Source organism: Lithobates pipiens, unplaced genomic scaffold (genome assembly GCF_037356315.1).
Source record: "Lithobates pipiens isolate NorthernLeopardFrog02 unplaced genomic scaffold, aLitPip1_a1.2 Scaffold_23, whole genome shotgun sequence".
NCBI lineage: Eukaryota > Metazoa > Chordata > Amphibia > Anura > Ranidae > Lithobates > Lithobates pipiens.
Genome location: NW_027507785.1, coordinates 272,080,576 through 272,097,479, shown reverse-complemented (window position 1 = coordinate 272,097,479; position 16,904 = coordinate 272,080,576). Strand labels below are relative to the sequence as shown.

Genomic DNA, 16,904 nt, shown 5'->3' with positions numbered 1-16,904 from the left:
GTTCCTTGCTTGCAATCTTTGTGACTTTCAAGCACTATAAGGATTAGATTCTGTCTATCCTGGGGCACAGAAACCACATCACTGTACATTGTAAATTGAAGGCATTTAAATGTATACATTGTACTTTTTATAAATTCAGAAAGATGCAGCCTGTGTTTTAAAAGCCATTTTAGTGCTTTTATAAGGTATCTTCCAGCAGAAAATATAAAACTTTGCTATAATTAGTTCTACTACATGTGTTCCAAAAAAAAAAAAAAACAACAGCTATGGCATGGCACTTAGAACCTATGAGTTTCTGGCATACCCATGGCCTAACCATAATGATCAATTCACCTGAGTCAAATATATCATATACTAGGTTTTCACAAGGAAGCCTGTACATGTACATGTAAGCCAGTACATGTGAATATTGATGGAGAGGTAACTTTGCTGTGGTTTAATCCCATTTAAAATGCCTAGGCAAGCTTGATTAATCAGGGCCAATAATGCCTTTTGATATTTACCTTCTATTGAAAAAACCTACATAATCTAGAAGGAAAAACTGTATAAATTGTTAAGGTAAGGAACTATGGGAAAGTGTCATTGGGAGACATATTATTCCTTTTCTGTTGTCATTGGAATTAGCATTTAGGTTCAAACAGAGCAGTTATTGTTAGCTGTTTGCTGCCCAAAATATGACAAAAGTCTCAAGAGATTGCACTGCCGAAACACCTACTGCATTCTCGTTGCTCCTAGAATGCATAATATTTTTTAATCCTGAGCTTAAGGCAATGCTGTTTTGCTCATTTGCTCTTGACATCTATATTGTTACTTAAACAGCTTAAAAAGTTTACAAATTTATGATAAAATATGGTTAACGAAACAAGGTGCAAATCACAGAGTAGAAGCAGAGGGTGATTGACCCGTTCACCCATTAAATGCAATTGTTAGAATATACAATCCTTGGAACATTTATCTAGGACTCTAGGAGCTGTCATTATTGTCACATATTTGCTTCAAAAATAATGCAAAGCAAATAGAAAACAAAAACCATAGACTCAAGCTTTTGGCTTTTGGCACATTCTAATTACGTAACTCTCTGATATGGAAAGATCCAGTCTCCACTGTTAACCAAATGAAAGTAATCAGGTCTTAGAAAGTGGATTAAGATACTACACTGGCTTTCAGATGTAATAGGCTAAGATGCATGGTAATATGTCATCACAGTCCAGGTCTCTTATTTTCTCAAGTTTTAGAATGCTTTATCAAGGGCTCATCTAAACCTTGCACAAACACTTACATGCCCAAACATGCCTAAAATTAAGCTAAAGTCGAATTTTTATTTTCATTTTGGATTATGTACAAATAGCCAAAACTCCATCTGTTTTTTCCTGTCTGCGCTCCATTGGAGATATTTCCATTCAATTTCTTTCTTGGAGACACAACAGGCAGAAGAAAGAAATCTCTCCAAACTGAAAGTATTCCCCTCCCCCCACACAAGTTGTCACTGGATCAAGTGTCCCCCTCTATACCTGTTCTGCTGACAACATTCTGCAGAAAATTTTGGATTTTCCTTCACTTTCACTTCAGACAGCAATAAAAGCTTGACAGGAGCTCTAAGACCCCTTTTACACTGAAGCACTGCTAAAACACCGATCATTTTAGCTGCGCTTTTACAGTGCTTTTCAGGCTCTATCGGGTCACTTTTTTTAAGGTCATGTGACAATGTGACCTTAAAAAAATAAAGACCTGTTTTTTGGCGCTTTCAAAGCACTTTTAAGGGGCGTTCATTTCAAAAGATACTGCTTGCCAGACTTTTTCTACCGCCCCAGTATGAAAGCACCCATTCACATAAATGGGAGGCACTTTTCAGGCACTTTTCAGGTGCTATTTTTTTTAGCACTAAAACTCCTGAAAACTTCCTCAGTGTGAAAGGGGGTCTTACATTTTCACCCAAAAAGGGTTTTTTTGGTACAAAAGACTGATTTTGTACATAAACAGTTTCACAGTTGTGTCCAAAAATCTTACAAGTGCCTCTAAAACATGACCAGGAAAAATTCCAGTTATCACAGTCTTTGATTCTTCTTGAGTTTTACATCCATTATCATGCTTCTGGTCTTTATGAAACTGTTTTTAAAATAACACATATTCTTATCCGACTGCATTGAATGTGAATACATTTTTCATAGATTTGAGTGTAGCAAGATAAAATGTGATTGCTTGTTCTTTTGGTAAAGCATCACTGGTCTTCTCATTGCCTTACTAAATATGGCTCACAGTTTCTGTGTTCTTTTGTGTTATATAACAGGACTATAGCTCTGCCAGTATACCACCAGCACACATAACAAAGATTCAAGTACATACCTGATATACATGCTATCAATTTACCATGAACTGAGGCATTACCTGGCTTTTGTGCATGACAAGTGTAGCCAGGTGCTCTGCTGGCTGTGTACAGCTCTCTTTTATTCCCTCCACTGCTGTGACAGAGATGGGAATTCTGTGTGTTATGCAGCAGCCGGCTCTCATCCCTCACTTCCATGTTATGTGAGCTGAGCGGAATGTGTTCCTTTCACCTTCACTTCCCCACTGTGTGCGCAGAGCAGGCTCTGTGTGAAGTCTTATACTTACTCCTGCCCCCCTCCCCCTACTCCCTCCTGGCAGCAGAGGAGCTGAGCCAATCAGCAGCAAGAGGACTTGGTATACAGAAGTCACCATGGATTTTTGGATGTGTAGTCCTTTAAGGGGCACAGCACAATAAAAGTGAATGGTGATAATGGGCTGTGAACTACAAGGGACACAAATCACTGCACACGGAGGAAGAGAGACACAGGACTTTTCCTACACAATTCAAGAGAAAGCCAAGCTACACAGACTGGAGCCATTGAGAGATAGCTTGCTGAGCTGGGACTGGAGCTGAAAGGACCTATTGCTGTGAGTGCCTACAGCAAGGGAGAACCAGCGAGGACCAGAGCTGAGAGACTGAGCCTTGTAAGGTCCTGTTCATGAGGACTGAATTACTGGGTACCTTAGGACAGCAGACTGCTAAGTGATCTAGAATGGATTCCTGCGCACCAAGAGGTGTGAGCTGAATCATCTGTGCTTATCTCAGGACTAACACAGTTAATGCAATAGAGACTGCACATCACTTAACAGCCCACCAGCCATCCATTGCACCCTCTTAAAGGGATAGCTTCACATGCACCTCCTCGCAGAAGGCCTCCAATGCCAGCCAACATACCATTTCACACTAGACACCAGGTATCACTACAGAGTGCACTGCAGGACAAATCTTTGAATTGGTTTATTGCTGTAATATACCTCACTGTTTATGCAGTTTCTTATTAATGCCATGAAATCCATGTTAGGTTGGCTTAGCATTAATGTGGTTTAAGCTAAATACCATACTTGGGGCTAGTAATCAAATCAGTTAGCCTAATGTATTCTAATGTGATCTTTGCCCATTTATTGGTTTGTGCATTGTGTTACCTTGCCTTGCCTTAAATTTATTCTACTTCCCACCAAGCTGCGTGTGGTCTATTTTCTGTGTTCTGTTAAAAGTGTGGCAGCAAACTAACACTTATATTACACAGGTGTGAGCAGCCTCTAACTTAATACCAGATGTGTCCGTGAAGGCTGAGCAGCTTAGAGATTCATGGGAGAAGAGAGAACTCATCCTATAAAGTGGCTCCTGTGGGGCTAACTCTCAAAATAATGGCAAGAAAGTACAGTATGGTAATATTAAATTAAAAAACAGGTTTCCAGAGCTTTAAATGGGAAATATTTAGGGTATATAGTCCTACAGTGGCATGATTTTCCTCGTAGAATGTCAATGGTGCAAGAAAGAATAAAAGGTTAGAGTGAAAATCCTGGGTTACATTCCTGTTAGGAGATGCTAATATTTTTTTTTGCTACAAGGCTGGGATATATATATATATATATATATATATATATATATATATATAACAATACATTAATTAATGACTGATTGCATTGTGTGATCAGATCATTCACTAGCAAATTATAGATTTGCAATATTCTATATACAGAGCTAATGTGTTAACAAATTAATTCAAATGTTTCCATAAACAAATAAAGTGTCTATATATATATATATATAAGTTAATTAAATAAAGTGTTATGCGGTGCCTTATACATAAAAAAGTGTATTCTTAATTTAAACACCAAACAATACACTGGTGATATTGTGTTTTATAATTGTCCTCCACAACAATGCAGAGAACTCACCAGAAACCCATGATTACCCACTACAGGTAAGTCATTATGAGCTTGTTTTTACAGGTTTCTATTAGTTCCATCCATAATAAATCACTCTGCTTCTCCTTTATCTAAAAAAAAAAAACAGAAAAAAAAAAACAGAAAAAAAAAACAGAAAAAAAAAACTTCATAACGTATAGAGGAGGGAATAAGAGGAAATTGCATAGCATAAAATCCTTTTAAAAACACTGTACTATTAAAAACATACAGGGTACTCACAATGTGCAGTGCTTCCCCTAGCACTAGGGTATAGCTATGCCTCTTGATAACATCAGGGAGATAAAACACTGCAATGAGGCAGACCAGGAAGTGATGTCATCACACTTACTGCACTCGGAAGTGACATTATCACACTTACTACACTCGGAAGTGATGCTGCATACACCCAGAAGCAGGAGAGGTCTGCTCGACATATTGTGTGCAGAGCAGGCATCCGAGTACTGCCAAACACCTATGCTAGGGGAAGCACTGAACTTTGTGAATACCCTGTATGTTTTTAATAAGAGAGCGTTTTTAAAAGGATTTTATGCTATGGTGATTTCCTCTTATTCCCTCCTCTATACGGTATGATTTTTTTCTTGTGAAATATAAAGGAGAAGCAGAGTGATCTATCCTGGATGGTACCAAAAGAACGCTGTAAAAACAAGAGCATAATGACTTACGTATATACTCGAGTATAGGCCGACCCGAATATAAGCCGAGGCCCCCAATTTACCCCCAAAAAACTGGAAAAAATTATTGACTCGTGTATAAGCCGAGGGTGAGACATGCCTGTCCATCCCTGTGTGTCCGTCCATCCCTGTGGGTCCATCCATCCCTGTGTGTGTGTCCATGCATCCGTGTGTGTGTGTGTGTGTGTCCATGCATCCGTGTGTGTGTGTGTGTGTGTGTGTGTCCATGCATCCGTGTGTGTGTGTGTGTGTGTGTGTGTGTGTGTGTGTGTCCGTGCAGCCTACCTGTGTCCAGCCTGCCTGTGTCCGTCCAGCCTGCGTCCCGTCCAGCCTGCGTCCCGTCCAGCCTGCGTCCCGTCCAGCCTGCGTCCCGTCCAGCCTGCGTCCCGTCCCGGCCCGGCCCGGCCCGGCCCGTCCCGGCCCGGCCCGTCCCGGCCCGGCCCGTCCCGTCCCGAGCCGAGCCTCCGTCCTTCAGCTCTTCGTCGGCGGCCATTCTAGGATTCAAAAGCCGCGCCTCCGTCGGTGATAGGCGGAACACTCAATTTCCCACTGACTGCTGTTCCGCCTATCGGATGTCCGTGATAGGCGGAACACTCAATTTCCCAGCAGCCTGTGTTCCGCCTATCACGGGCATCGTCTCATCCTCGTCCGTAGTACGAGGATGAGACGATGCCCGTGATAGGCGGAACACAGGCTGCTGGGAAATTCAGTGTTCCGCCTATCACAGGCGAAGGCGGAGCCGGAGGCGCGGCTTTTGAATTATAGAATGGCCGCTGTCTGTCTGCTCGACACGCTGATCGAGCGGGCAGACAGCGATGACTCGAGTATAAGCCGAGGGGGGCACTTTCAGCCTCAAAAAAGAGGCTGAAAATCTCGGCTTATACTCGAGTATATACGGTACCTGTAATGGGTAGTCAGGGGTTTCTGGTGAGTTCTTTGTGTTGGTGGTGGAGGATAATTCTAAACACAATATCACCAGTGTATTGTTTGGTGTTTAAAGCTAGAACACTTGGAGACACTTTTTTGTATGTAAGGCACGTACCATGCATGGAAACTTTATTGAATGGATGGAGAGACAACAGGAGCACAAGATTACACTATATACCAGAGTTTCTCAACTTTAGCGTTCCTCCACAGACTGCTAGGGGTTCCTTGAGCAATTTCTTCCTCTCAGATAAGTTCCAAATGACATCATTTATTTTTTTATCTATCTGTAAGGGGGTAAATCTTCCCAATGACCACAAGTGTAAGGGGCATTCTTCCCACTGACCATCATACTAAAGTATCATGAGTTATAGATTTAATAATTTTTTTAGCAGGAGTTCCTTGAGACCAGAAAATTATTTTAAGGGCTTCCTTGTGTTAAAAAGGTTGAGAAAGGCCGCTATATACTATAAATGGACACTTTATTTGTTTTTGAAAAAGTTTGAATTGGTTTGTTAACACATTAGCGCTGTATATACAATATTGCATTTAGTGGGAAGTGTTAAATCATCACTAGTGATACAGCAGCTGTTGTGTTTGATGCTATTGTATTTTTTTGCGCACTGAATATTTTTTGTTATGATTGATTTTGGTTTTTCCTAAGATATATATATAATGAAATTTGCAATTTAAAGTTTTTGTTCTATTCCTCACCCAAATTAATTCTAGTTTATAAAATATCACCCTATAATCTTCTTATTTTCTAATTACTGAAAAAATAACATTTCAAGGCTCCTGGTAAACAAAGACTTGGCTAAAACGTGTCAGTAATTTTAGTGAGCCTGAGGATCACAATTATCTTCCAAGGGCAGAACTGCTAGCATGTTTTATCAGTTTTGCAGCAGGAAGACACTGATAAGTAACCCCTCCCCAACGTGAATTAGGCACTGTGTGAATGGACCTCAAGCTTTTTTAGACTGAAGGCAAGTGAGGCAAAGCATGGGCAATAGGTGTAGGGTAATTACTGAACTAATTGAATACATTTCTAGTACAGTTTTTTAGGCAGCTGTTCTAGCCAAAAGTGAGGATATGTGCGTGTATAATATGGCATGTTCTTCTATGTCCTACAAATTACTCATCCATTTAAAACACAGATTCTTTCTACAACTATATTTTGGAATGGCAAGCTGTGTAACTTATTGACATTGCTATTCATTTTTACATTGCACTGACCTCATAAAATAATAAGGCAAACATTCCTATGACTTAAAGTCTAAGTTACACAGCTGTTTCTACCATTTACTAAGTCATGTCAGAGACATTCGGAAAATACTGTAGGCCATTAAATAAGAAGGGGGACAATACAGAAGGATACTGGGGCTCATTTATAATGCTTGTTTTTTGTGTATTGCACCATCATGTAGATTTCCACCAGATCTCTTGTCAGAAACGTTGACTCCATAAGCAAACTGGTGGCAGTCGATTATCTTCTGCTTTTAGTTCATCAGTGAGAACTTCAGTGGTCTCATTTTATACAGTGTCTAATTAATTTTTTTTCCAAGCACTGTCTGTTCCTGAGTCCTGGTACTGGTCAAAGTACCAGTGACCTTCAGTAGTCTTTGCTGTCTCCATAGTCATTGCTCAATACAATGAGTATTTGCTCCTCACAGTTCTTTCGCAGGTCTTTACTCAGTTCTGTCCAGTTTAATGCATGAGGTTTTGGCTCATTGTAGCGGCAGGCCAAATATCTCAAGGATGAACGTCTCAGGCTGATACGCGGTTCTCCCAACAGATAGCTGCACCGAGGACTCAAGGCATCCAGCTGAGATAGTACTAAGCCAGCTTTCCTGAAAAGATGGAACAACATTGGTTTTATCTACTGTTAGAGATGATGAAAACATTTTATTTAGCAAAAGAAATGGAAAATGCTCAATGTGCGCCTGAGACAAGTTTTCATAACTGACACCAGGAAATATTGCACACTATTTCATCTTCTTACTAACAAGAAGGTACAAACTAGCAATACCAAAACACATGGGCGACCTTCTGGTACACGTCACCTCTGCCTTCTGAAAAGCAGGTGGAATGCAAACAGGTGGTCCTGGACTTTTCATTGATGATGGTTTTTATTGCTACAATGTAAGTGTAACTTTCTGGAATAAAAGTTTTAAATACTACACTATGAGATAAACTTTCATGTCTCCCCTTAACTTATGGGGTTATTAAAGATACAGGAACGCCCCTTATGGTGCACTAAATTAACCAGGATATCGAGGGAAGAATAAAAACTGCTCCTATCTGGGGATTAACTTACCTGAAGCATTTTTGACCTTCTTTACAGTAAGTGAGATGTAAGCTCACTTTCCCCATCATGTTTCCCATCATTAGGACACTATTTCTGATTCTTTTATCATAGCAAGCACTTTTATGGAAAATCATAAGAAACACTTTATTGAAGTCTATGATGAACTTTCTATATATGTATTGTTATATGTGATTTGCACATAACGTTTTGGGACTATCACCTAGCACTTTTTATCGGTTGTCACAATTTTTTAAATACATTTAATTCATGATTTTTAATGGATTTTTTTTTTTAATATACAGGTGCATCTCATAAAATTTTAATATCATCAAAAAGTTCATTTATTTCAGTAATTCAATTAACAGCTTCCATACAGGGCAATTTTCAGCTTTCATTGCTGTCACAGTTTGAATGACAATTGTGCGGCCATGCGGCGTTGTACCCAAATTAAATTTTGATCATTTTCTTCCCCCACAAATAGAGATTTCTTTTGGTGGTATTTGATCACCTCTGCGTTTTTTATTTGTTGCGCTATGAACAAAAAAAGAGTGTCAATTTTGGCTCCCTGCCCCTGCACGGGGCCTTATTTCTAACCCAATAACCCGACACTCCATAAAAAATTGGGACTAATTATGTAGACCATTTAAATTAATCTCTCCACATTTACCCCTACTCTCCTTTGTTGGTCATCCACATTTTTATCCGGCCTTCACCCATCCTGCTTCCTTCCAAGCCTGGACCCGTGTTGGCCTGGAACGCATACGTGACTTCATCTCAAACGGGGCCATTAAATCCTTTCCAGCCTTACGGGCACAGACGCAAATTTCCCCTCAGGAGTGCTTTAGATACCTCCAGATTTCTCATTTTGTTCAAACAACTATAGGCCCTCACAAGAAGCTGAGTAACATGTCCACATTCGAGAATGTATGCGACTCGGACCCACATGCTCCAGGTATAATTTCCAGCCTCTATGCACATCTCATGTCTCCCCCATCCTCACTTCCATTGTATGCCTCAGCTTGGTCCAAGGACCTAGGCATAGAGCTAGATATAGGCGATTGGACAAGGATATGGGCAACAACCAAGATCTCCTCACAGAATGTTGTCGAATCAGAAGCCTGTTATAAAGTCCTTATGAGGTGGTATATGGTTCCGACCAGGATCGCTAGATTTCTTCCATCCTACTCTCCTAATTGCTTCCAAGGTTGCAATGTTGGAGGCACCAACCTTCATATATGGTGGACATGCCCAGTGGTGAAGCGCTTCTGGATCACAATATTCCGAATGGCCTCGACCTTGTTCAGTACACCTCTTGATCCTGACCCAGCCCTTGCCTTACTTAACCTCCCCCCACAAGACTTTACTAAGGCGCAGTTGCGCCTTCTTCTCCAACTCACCACGGCTGCCAAACAGACAATAGCGAAAGCTTGGAAAACCCCAATCCTGCATATTGCGGAAGTTAAAAATAGAGTTACCCAGGCCATGATACATAGCAAAATTGAAGCCACAATATTAGACAGGATTCCCCAACATCTTAAAATTTGGTGCCCATGGTCGGACCACTATCTCCCTCCTGGCTTCAATAGTCACCTCTTGGAGCCTTGAGCCTTACCCATGGAAATCGAAGGCAGACCCCACTTTTTCGTGGCATACATGAGCCACCTGGCCAGTACCCTACCCTTTCCCCTTTAATTCAACTCTCCTTTTCCGTATCCACTCTTACGGTTTTCTCCATTCTTGGTTTCCCTTTTCTTTTTCCTTTTTCTTTTTTTCTTTTTTCTCTTACTTTCCTTTTCATCCGATAAATTCCTTTGATAATAAGCCTGCACTGCTCATTACGCATCCATTACTGTTGCTCAGTGTGTCTGGGCAGAGTATCCCCCTTATTGTTTAGTTTACTATAACTATTGGGCCTACGCCCCTACGCTCGTAGTACTATTGTTGCTTATATGTCTATGCTCTACTTTGTACCTTGACGAGATGTAAACTCTATATCTCTGCGTATAGTCCTCATCCATTTTTTTTCTGTGCAAATACTCTGTTAGTAATTTTTTCCCTGTGGAATTGTTTTTGTAACAGTGACTATTTGGTTTTCCGCTTGTTGTCAATAATAAAAAGCCTTGAAAGCGAACAAAAAAAGAGCGTACATTTTGAAAAAAAAACACAATATTTATTACTTTTTGCTATAATAAATAACCCTTTTTTTTTTAAAAACAATTTTTTTTCTCAGTTTAGTCCAATGTGTATTCTTCTACATATTTTTGTTAAAAAAAATCCCAATAAGCGTATATTGGTTTGCGCAAAAAATGGGGGATAGATTTGTCATTTTTATTATTATTATTATTTTTTTTACTACTAATGGCGACGATCTGTGATTTGTATCATGACTGACATTGTGGCGGTCAGATCGGACACTTTTGACATTATTTTGGGACCATTCACATTTATAAAGCGATTGGTGCTATAATCACCAAAATTAAAAGAAAGAAATGCTTAAAACATATCACTTTGTACGCATCTATATAAAATATACGAGTTACACGTTTTTAATTGAATTACTAAAATAAATTAACTTTTTTATGATATTCTAATTTTATGAGATGAACTTGTATGTATTGTTATTTGATTTGCACCTAGCACATTTTGTGGGATTTTCACTTCAGTACTTTATTGGTAGCCACCTAATTTTTTTTATCATTTTATTGTCTTTTGATTGATTCGAGTTTCTAATATAGCCCTTTATATTTTCAATGTTTGCACATAGCTGATTTTTAGGAGCACGATTTGTGTCAGAATTTTGGTAATACCTAAACAGCTGCATTTTGCTGACCTCCGATTGAAATTCTCAATCACTCATTTAGAATGTACTACATCAACCGGTTCGCCACCATAAGTAGGATGACTAGTATTTTACTGGCCTTTCCCTTGGATGTTATTGCAGGTACCTCCAAATAAATCCCAACTTTGTACCCTTAGCTCTATCCCACACCACCCACATCTCACTGCTGGTCAGTGAGGTTGCCTATCTCTGTGATGGGCCAGCAGAGATGCATGAGAGAAGGCAAGCTATGAACTGAAATCGTAACTGAAGTTAGGATTTGCATAATAAAGCACCCTGAGTTTTAGCACTTCATGTGAGCTCTAGACTGCTGAACAAGCATCTGGAGGTTCTTACTCAGGGGCGGACTGAAAACTCATGGGGCCCCCAGGCAATAGGAGATAAGGGGGCCTCCGGGCAATAGAAGATTATGGGGCCCCCGGGCAATAGGAGATTATGGGGCCACACAGTATACACACACACATACAGTATACACACACAGACACACAGAATACACATACACACACTGAAAAGGTACTGGAGAGGCGGGGCAGCCATAATCTTGGAATTTTAAAAAAACACAGATTTTTACATACTGTCCCTGGTTTTATTGAGGCTGGCAACCCTGATGGGGCCCCCTAGTGGCATGGGGCCCTCGGGCAGTGCCAGAGTGCCCCAATGGTCAGTCCGCCCCTGTTCTTACTATTATATTCAAAAACACTGATTAGTAAATTTATTAGTAAAGCAGGTCTGCTTCAAGATTTACTTAAATAATTTATATAAACGAATACGGTGAAAATATGTGAATTAATTTTTATTTTACTTTATTCTTTTAAAAGTTTAGTTGCCTACTACAAATTCTTGTATATTATGCACTAAAAATATGGCAATTAAAAAAAATAATTTCACGCTATTTTGACTGTGAAATTAACTTTATATCATTCCTTGCTCTCTCCTGCTATTCACTTTCCTTAGATATGAGATTTTAGGGGAGATCTACTAAAACTGGAGCACACAGAATCTGGAGTAGTGCTGCATGGTAGCAAATCAACTTCTAACGTCAGCTTGTTCAATTAAGCTTTGACAATGAAACCTGAAAGCTGATTGGTTTCTATGCAGAACTGCACCAGATTTTGCACTCTCCAGTTTTAGTAAATCAGCCCCCTCCCTTCATGTCTATGGTTGGATACAGAGACTGTCAGCCAACTGCTGTCATAGGAACCAAGCAAGTGGACAAACATTAGCAGTGTACTCCCTCCAACTTTTGGCTACTCTTTCTTTCCCGCTCTGGATACATAAGCTTATATACTTAGCACAGCCAAGTTTACAGTCTTATTGTCTTCTCTTCAGGTTTCCTAATACAGAGGCCAGTTAGACTGTACCTGCACATCTAATTGCTCTATATTCTATAAAGTCTGTAGCCTGTTAAATGTCAGTAGGAAAGCTAATCTTTTTTTTAAAAGAAAAGGTCTGTGTGGTTGCATGTCCCATAAAAAAAATTCTTTATCTACACAGAGCTAAATTATGTGTGCTCCTGAAGGTCCAACTACCACAAAGGTGCCTGTACACATTAGACACTTAGCTGATTTCAGGCAGCTCAGATCAACACTGCAAGTCCAGAGGTACTAACAGGATCAATTCGCAAAGCTTTTGCAGAAGGATAAGTACCTTTATTTTAACCTTGTAACTGCACTTTTCAAATCTCATGGACTGAAAATATATGTAACTTAAAAAAAAAAAAAAAAAAAATATATATATATATATATATATATATATATATATCTCCTTATCCTGGTGTATAAGGTTTGTGAATGGGGCCTATTGCGTGCAAATACCAACTGATCGACTGATGAACTGATCTCAACAGAATACTGAACTGATAAATCCCTGATAAGTCTCTCTATTAGCGAAACACATTGGGAAGGGCTTAGTCATTGACGTCATCACACATGCTGATTGTGGGAAGTATGGCATTATATGCCTCAGGCAGACCATATATGATGCAAATTTGTTTCTGTCCCCACTGGGAGACGACAGTAATTATTGCTAGCGGCTATAGCAGCTGCTAGCAATAATCACAAGCGAAAGCTGGCAGGCTGGTTGTACTCAATTTGATCGATCGATCAACTTGGTACATTCTGCCTGTTCATACATGGTTCAAATCTCAGGTGGTTCCAGGATTATTATATCGATATATTCTGCTGTGGTTGCCTCCTACTAGTGGGTCCATTAACCTAGGAGTTGGATGTGCTGAGCTAGACTGCTTTTCCTTGTGGCCGTCTTACTTTTAAATGTTCCTTGATCTCTATGTATTTGGAGATCATGGTGATCTGGTAAAATGCTTTGTAAATGGCGGTGGAGACCCCCTGATTGAAATATTCACCTGCTGGTTTCACCCTTTCACGGTTTAAGAATTGCATTGACATTTATCATTTACATTTGTGTATTTATTTGTATGTTATGATTTGTACTAATTGAGCACTTTTTTGTTTTTTTGGATTTAGTATTTCTGAATGCACACTTATTAATGTTCATAGAAGAATAAACTCGACAGGTTGGACTTTCCTTGAATATACCATTACCATTGTTAATTCAAAAGAGGATCAGAATCACATATTTGTACAGTGGAAAGAAAGCAAAACATACACAATGGAAGTGTATGAAGATGATGGCCATTTTCTGTAAATACCTACATGCACAATCCACATGCAGACACAATTTTGCATCTTATATACATGGATTTTGGGGATTATGGAGAAAGAAGTACGAGTGCTGTAGACACCATGCGGTCACAGGGAAAACCAAAAGTAACTGGCCATTAAAATTCATCCTAGCAAATTTACCGTTCATGAAATGAACAGGCATCAGGTTAAGCCTACAGACAGAACATTCTCTGATCTGACTGTACATAAAACTGTACATAACTGGATCCAAGAATGGTCTGTAATGTCTATACATAGACTTGGCCTATATCAATCTTCAGGTCTGAGCACCTATCATTCTAAATAGAGATTGTTCAGTCTTTGGATCTTCCAACCGCCCCTTCGTGTTTATGGGTACCTAAACTATGAAGAAGTAAAATAGATCAAAATGACATTAAAATTAGATAATAAAAAAGGGGTACCTTGGACCAAGCTCATCCTCACAACGCCAGTTGAACTCCCCAAAACTCTGAAAGTGCTGGTTGTAGTGAAAACGTACACGGTGTAGGCTGGGGGAGCCAAGTTCCAGCAGTGTGTTGTATGCCGTTTGTTGTTCTTTACCGCTGGTGTAGCCGTTGAAAAGGTTGTAGATTTTATCAGCAACCTCTGTGAGAAATTAAAGTTATCAGCTAAGAAAGTGTAATATACATTTCATTCTTAATGGCCCATGCTTTTCAACTCATCTCCATCTTCATCTTTATTATGACCACAAAGTAGTCTATAGTGACTCAGATCATCTCTTAATACGTGCTGCCTTTCTCAAACTCATTAATTTTTTTAACAGTAGAAATTAAAAGTGCAACAGAAAATATAGAACAGAGGCACCGAAACAAAATAATAACCCATTCTAAGTGTTCTCTATCATCTTTAACAGTTTATTAACTTCAGTCTTAATTATATTTAATTGGTTGCCAAAGCATCTAAACTGCAGGAATCGCTGTAACAAATATCACTGAATATACAAAATATAGCAGTTAAGGTCATGCAACTGGAGGAAGAACATTCAAGCAATTTATAACATTTAATTAATTAGAATTGCCAAGCAATCCGCTTGCAGTTGCTAGAACAATTTTAGGCATTCGGGGATTTCATGAGGCAGAAACATATCTGGGATAAGTAATCAAGCTTGTCGTTTTCAAAGGCCCCTTGTATGATAAGCTGCTGAATATGAATCAGTCATTGGGGGCTCATTACACAATCAGTAGCTGGAAGCTACCATTGAAACCCAGGAGTCCTATGGTTTACACTTCCTGCAGCTATGGAACCGAGTGCGGTACAGATTATATAACTTTTCTTAATAGTACAGGAAAACTTTATAGAACAAAAGTTGTTTATATTATAACGGGATACAATCTTTACCAAATACACTATATTACCAAAAGTATTGGGACACCAATTACACGAACATGAACACTCCAGTCTTAGTATGTAGGGTTCAATATTGAGTTGGCCCACCCTTTGCAGCTATAACAACTTTAACTCTTCTGGGAAGGCTGTCCACATGGTTTAGAAGTTTAGATGTTTGACCATTCTTCCAGAAGCGCATTTGTGAAGTCAGGCGCTGATGTCGAAAAAAAGGCCTGGCTTGCAGTCTCTGCTTTAATTCATCCCAAAGGTGAAGACTCTGGGCAGGCCTGTCAAGTTCCTCCACCAAAAACGTGCTCATTTGTGTCCTTATGGACCTTGTTTGTGCACTGGTCCAAATCAGTGCTGTTGGAAGAATGATCAAACATTCCCATAGACACATTCCTAAACCTTGTGGACAGCCTTCCCAGTAGAGTTGAAGCTGGTATAGCTGCAAAGGGTGGGCCAACTCAATATTGAATCCTAAGGACTAAAGCCCCATACACACCATCAGATTTTCTGCTGATTTTTTTCCTTCAGATTTACCAAAACCATATAATATGAGGTCAAACCTTAGGAGTTTCAATTTGTATGCAATCAGGCAGGTCCTTGCACTACATGGTTTTGGTAAATCTGAAGGATAAAATCAGCAAAAAATCTGATAGTGTGTATGGACCTTAAGACTGGGATTCCATTAAAATTCATGTGCGTGTAAAGGCAGGTGTCCCAGTACTTTTGGTAATATAGTGTATTATAACTGGACTGTATTCACACATTAAACTTTAATATGTAGTACCAACCAAACAGAATGCATTGGCATTTTTTTTAGTGCTGGACTAAAATATGTAGAAAGAGTTGTGATTGGTTGCAGTGAGTGAAAGAAGCAAGCTTCTCATTATTTCCCAGAATTTGTATGTAATTTTATATGTTATATACAGTACTATGCTGAATATAATTTTTTTTTTTTCAAAAACATAAAAAAAAAAAAAAATGTTATTCAAAATATTTAAAAATGCATTATAAACATACCTATCTATAGACATAGCTCTTCTACTTTCTACAGTGACTGCTCAATAAACTATTTTTGAGACATGAGAAGAAGGCCTTCTCAACTGTCATGACAAACCTATCATTTTTAAAATCACAATTGACTCAGGTGGAAAATATGATCTAATCTTGACTTCCTTGCTAAACTTTTTAGGTAATGGAATTGCCCATCTCTACATGACATAGGGACATTCTACAGCAAAGTTATTAATAGCTAACAAAAGTGCAGTTCTCACATGTAAGGTCTATTTCAGTCAGTCAAGCATTTATTTTGTTCAAATACGTTGCCAATGAGCTAAAATGGCAATATAACGTTATTCCAATGTAATTTTATCATATACTTTGATAAAAGGTAAGATCCTCACCTTCAACAGTATATACACAATAAATAAAATTAAAGATTTTTTTTGTGTTTAGTTTTCTTTTTTAGGAATAGAGATTCCACCCTTTCTCCTCTGAATAAATAGTAGGAGGGCTGAAATTGTTCAAAACACATGATATTCTGATTTGACCATCTATGAAGAGGAAGGATACCACAAAAATAGCTGTATTATTTTGCACTCAAAAGAAAGCAACCATTGTAGAAGGTGACAAAACTCCCAAACCTGCTTGAAAAATATGTTTTTCTTAGAAATAACCAACCCCCACATTTTATATGCTTGGAAGAAATAAATTAACCAGATTAAGTCTACAGCAAATGTAGCCACAGACTAAAAATGTGGTGGTGGAGGAACCGTTAACCATCAAATGTTTTTGGACCCCAAGAATTCTGTTTTAATTTACTTTTAATAAAATCTTGATGGAGGCACATAGTCATTTTTAAGCAGTTTGACAGA

General features: G+C 39.0%; 1 protein-coding gene across 1 annotated transcript in view; it reads right to left on the bottom strand.

Annotated features, from left to right (window-relative positions):
- Positions 1 to 5,872: 5,872 nt before the first annotated feature.
- The window catches only part of ASTN1 (astrotactin 1), an 846,340-nt gene continuing 835,308 nt past the window's right edge, over positions 5,873 to 16,904 (bottom strand). Inside the window, exons 22-23 of the mRNA XM_077453189.1 lie at positions 14,100 to 14,283; positions 5,873 to 7,699 (exon numbers count right to left, since the gene is read on the bottom strand). Coding sequence (XP_077309315.1) covers positions 7,462 to 7,699; positions 14,100 to 14,283 — 422 coding nt within the window. The 3' untranslated portion in view covers positions 5,873 to 7,461. The remainder of the gene's footprint in view (positions 7,700 to 14,099; positions 14,284 to 16,904) is intronic.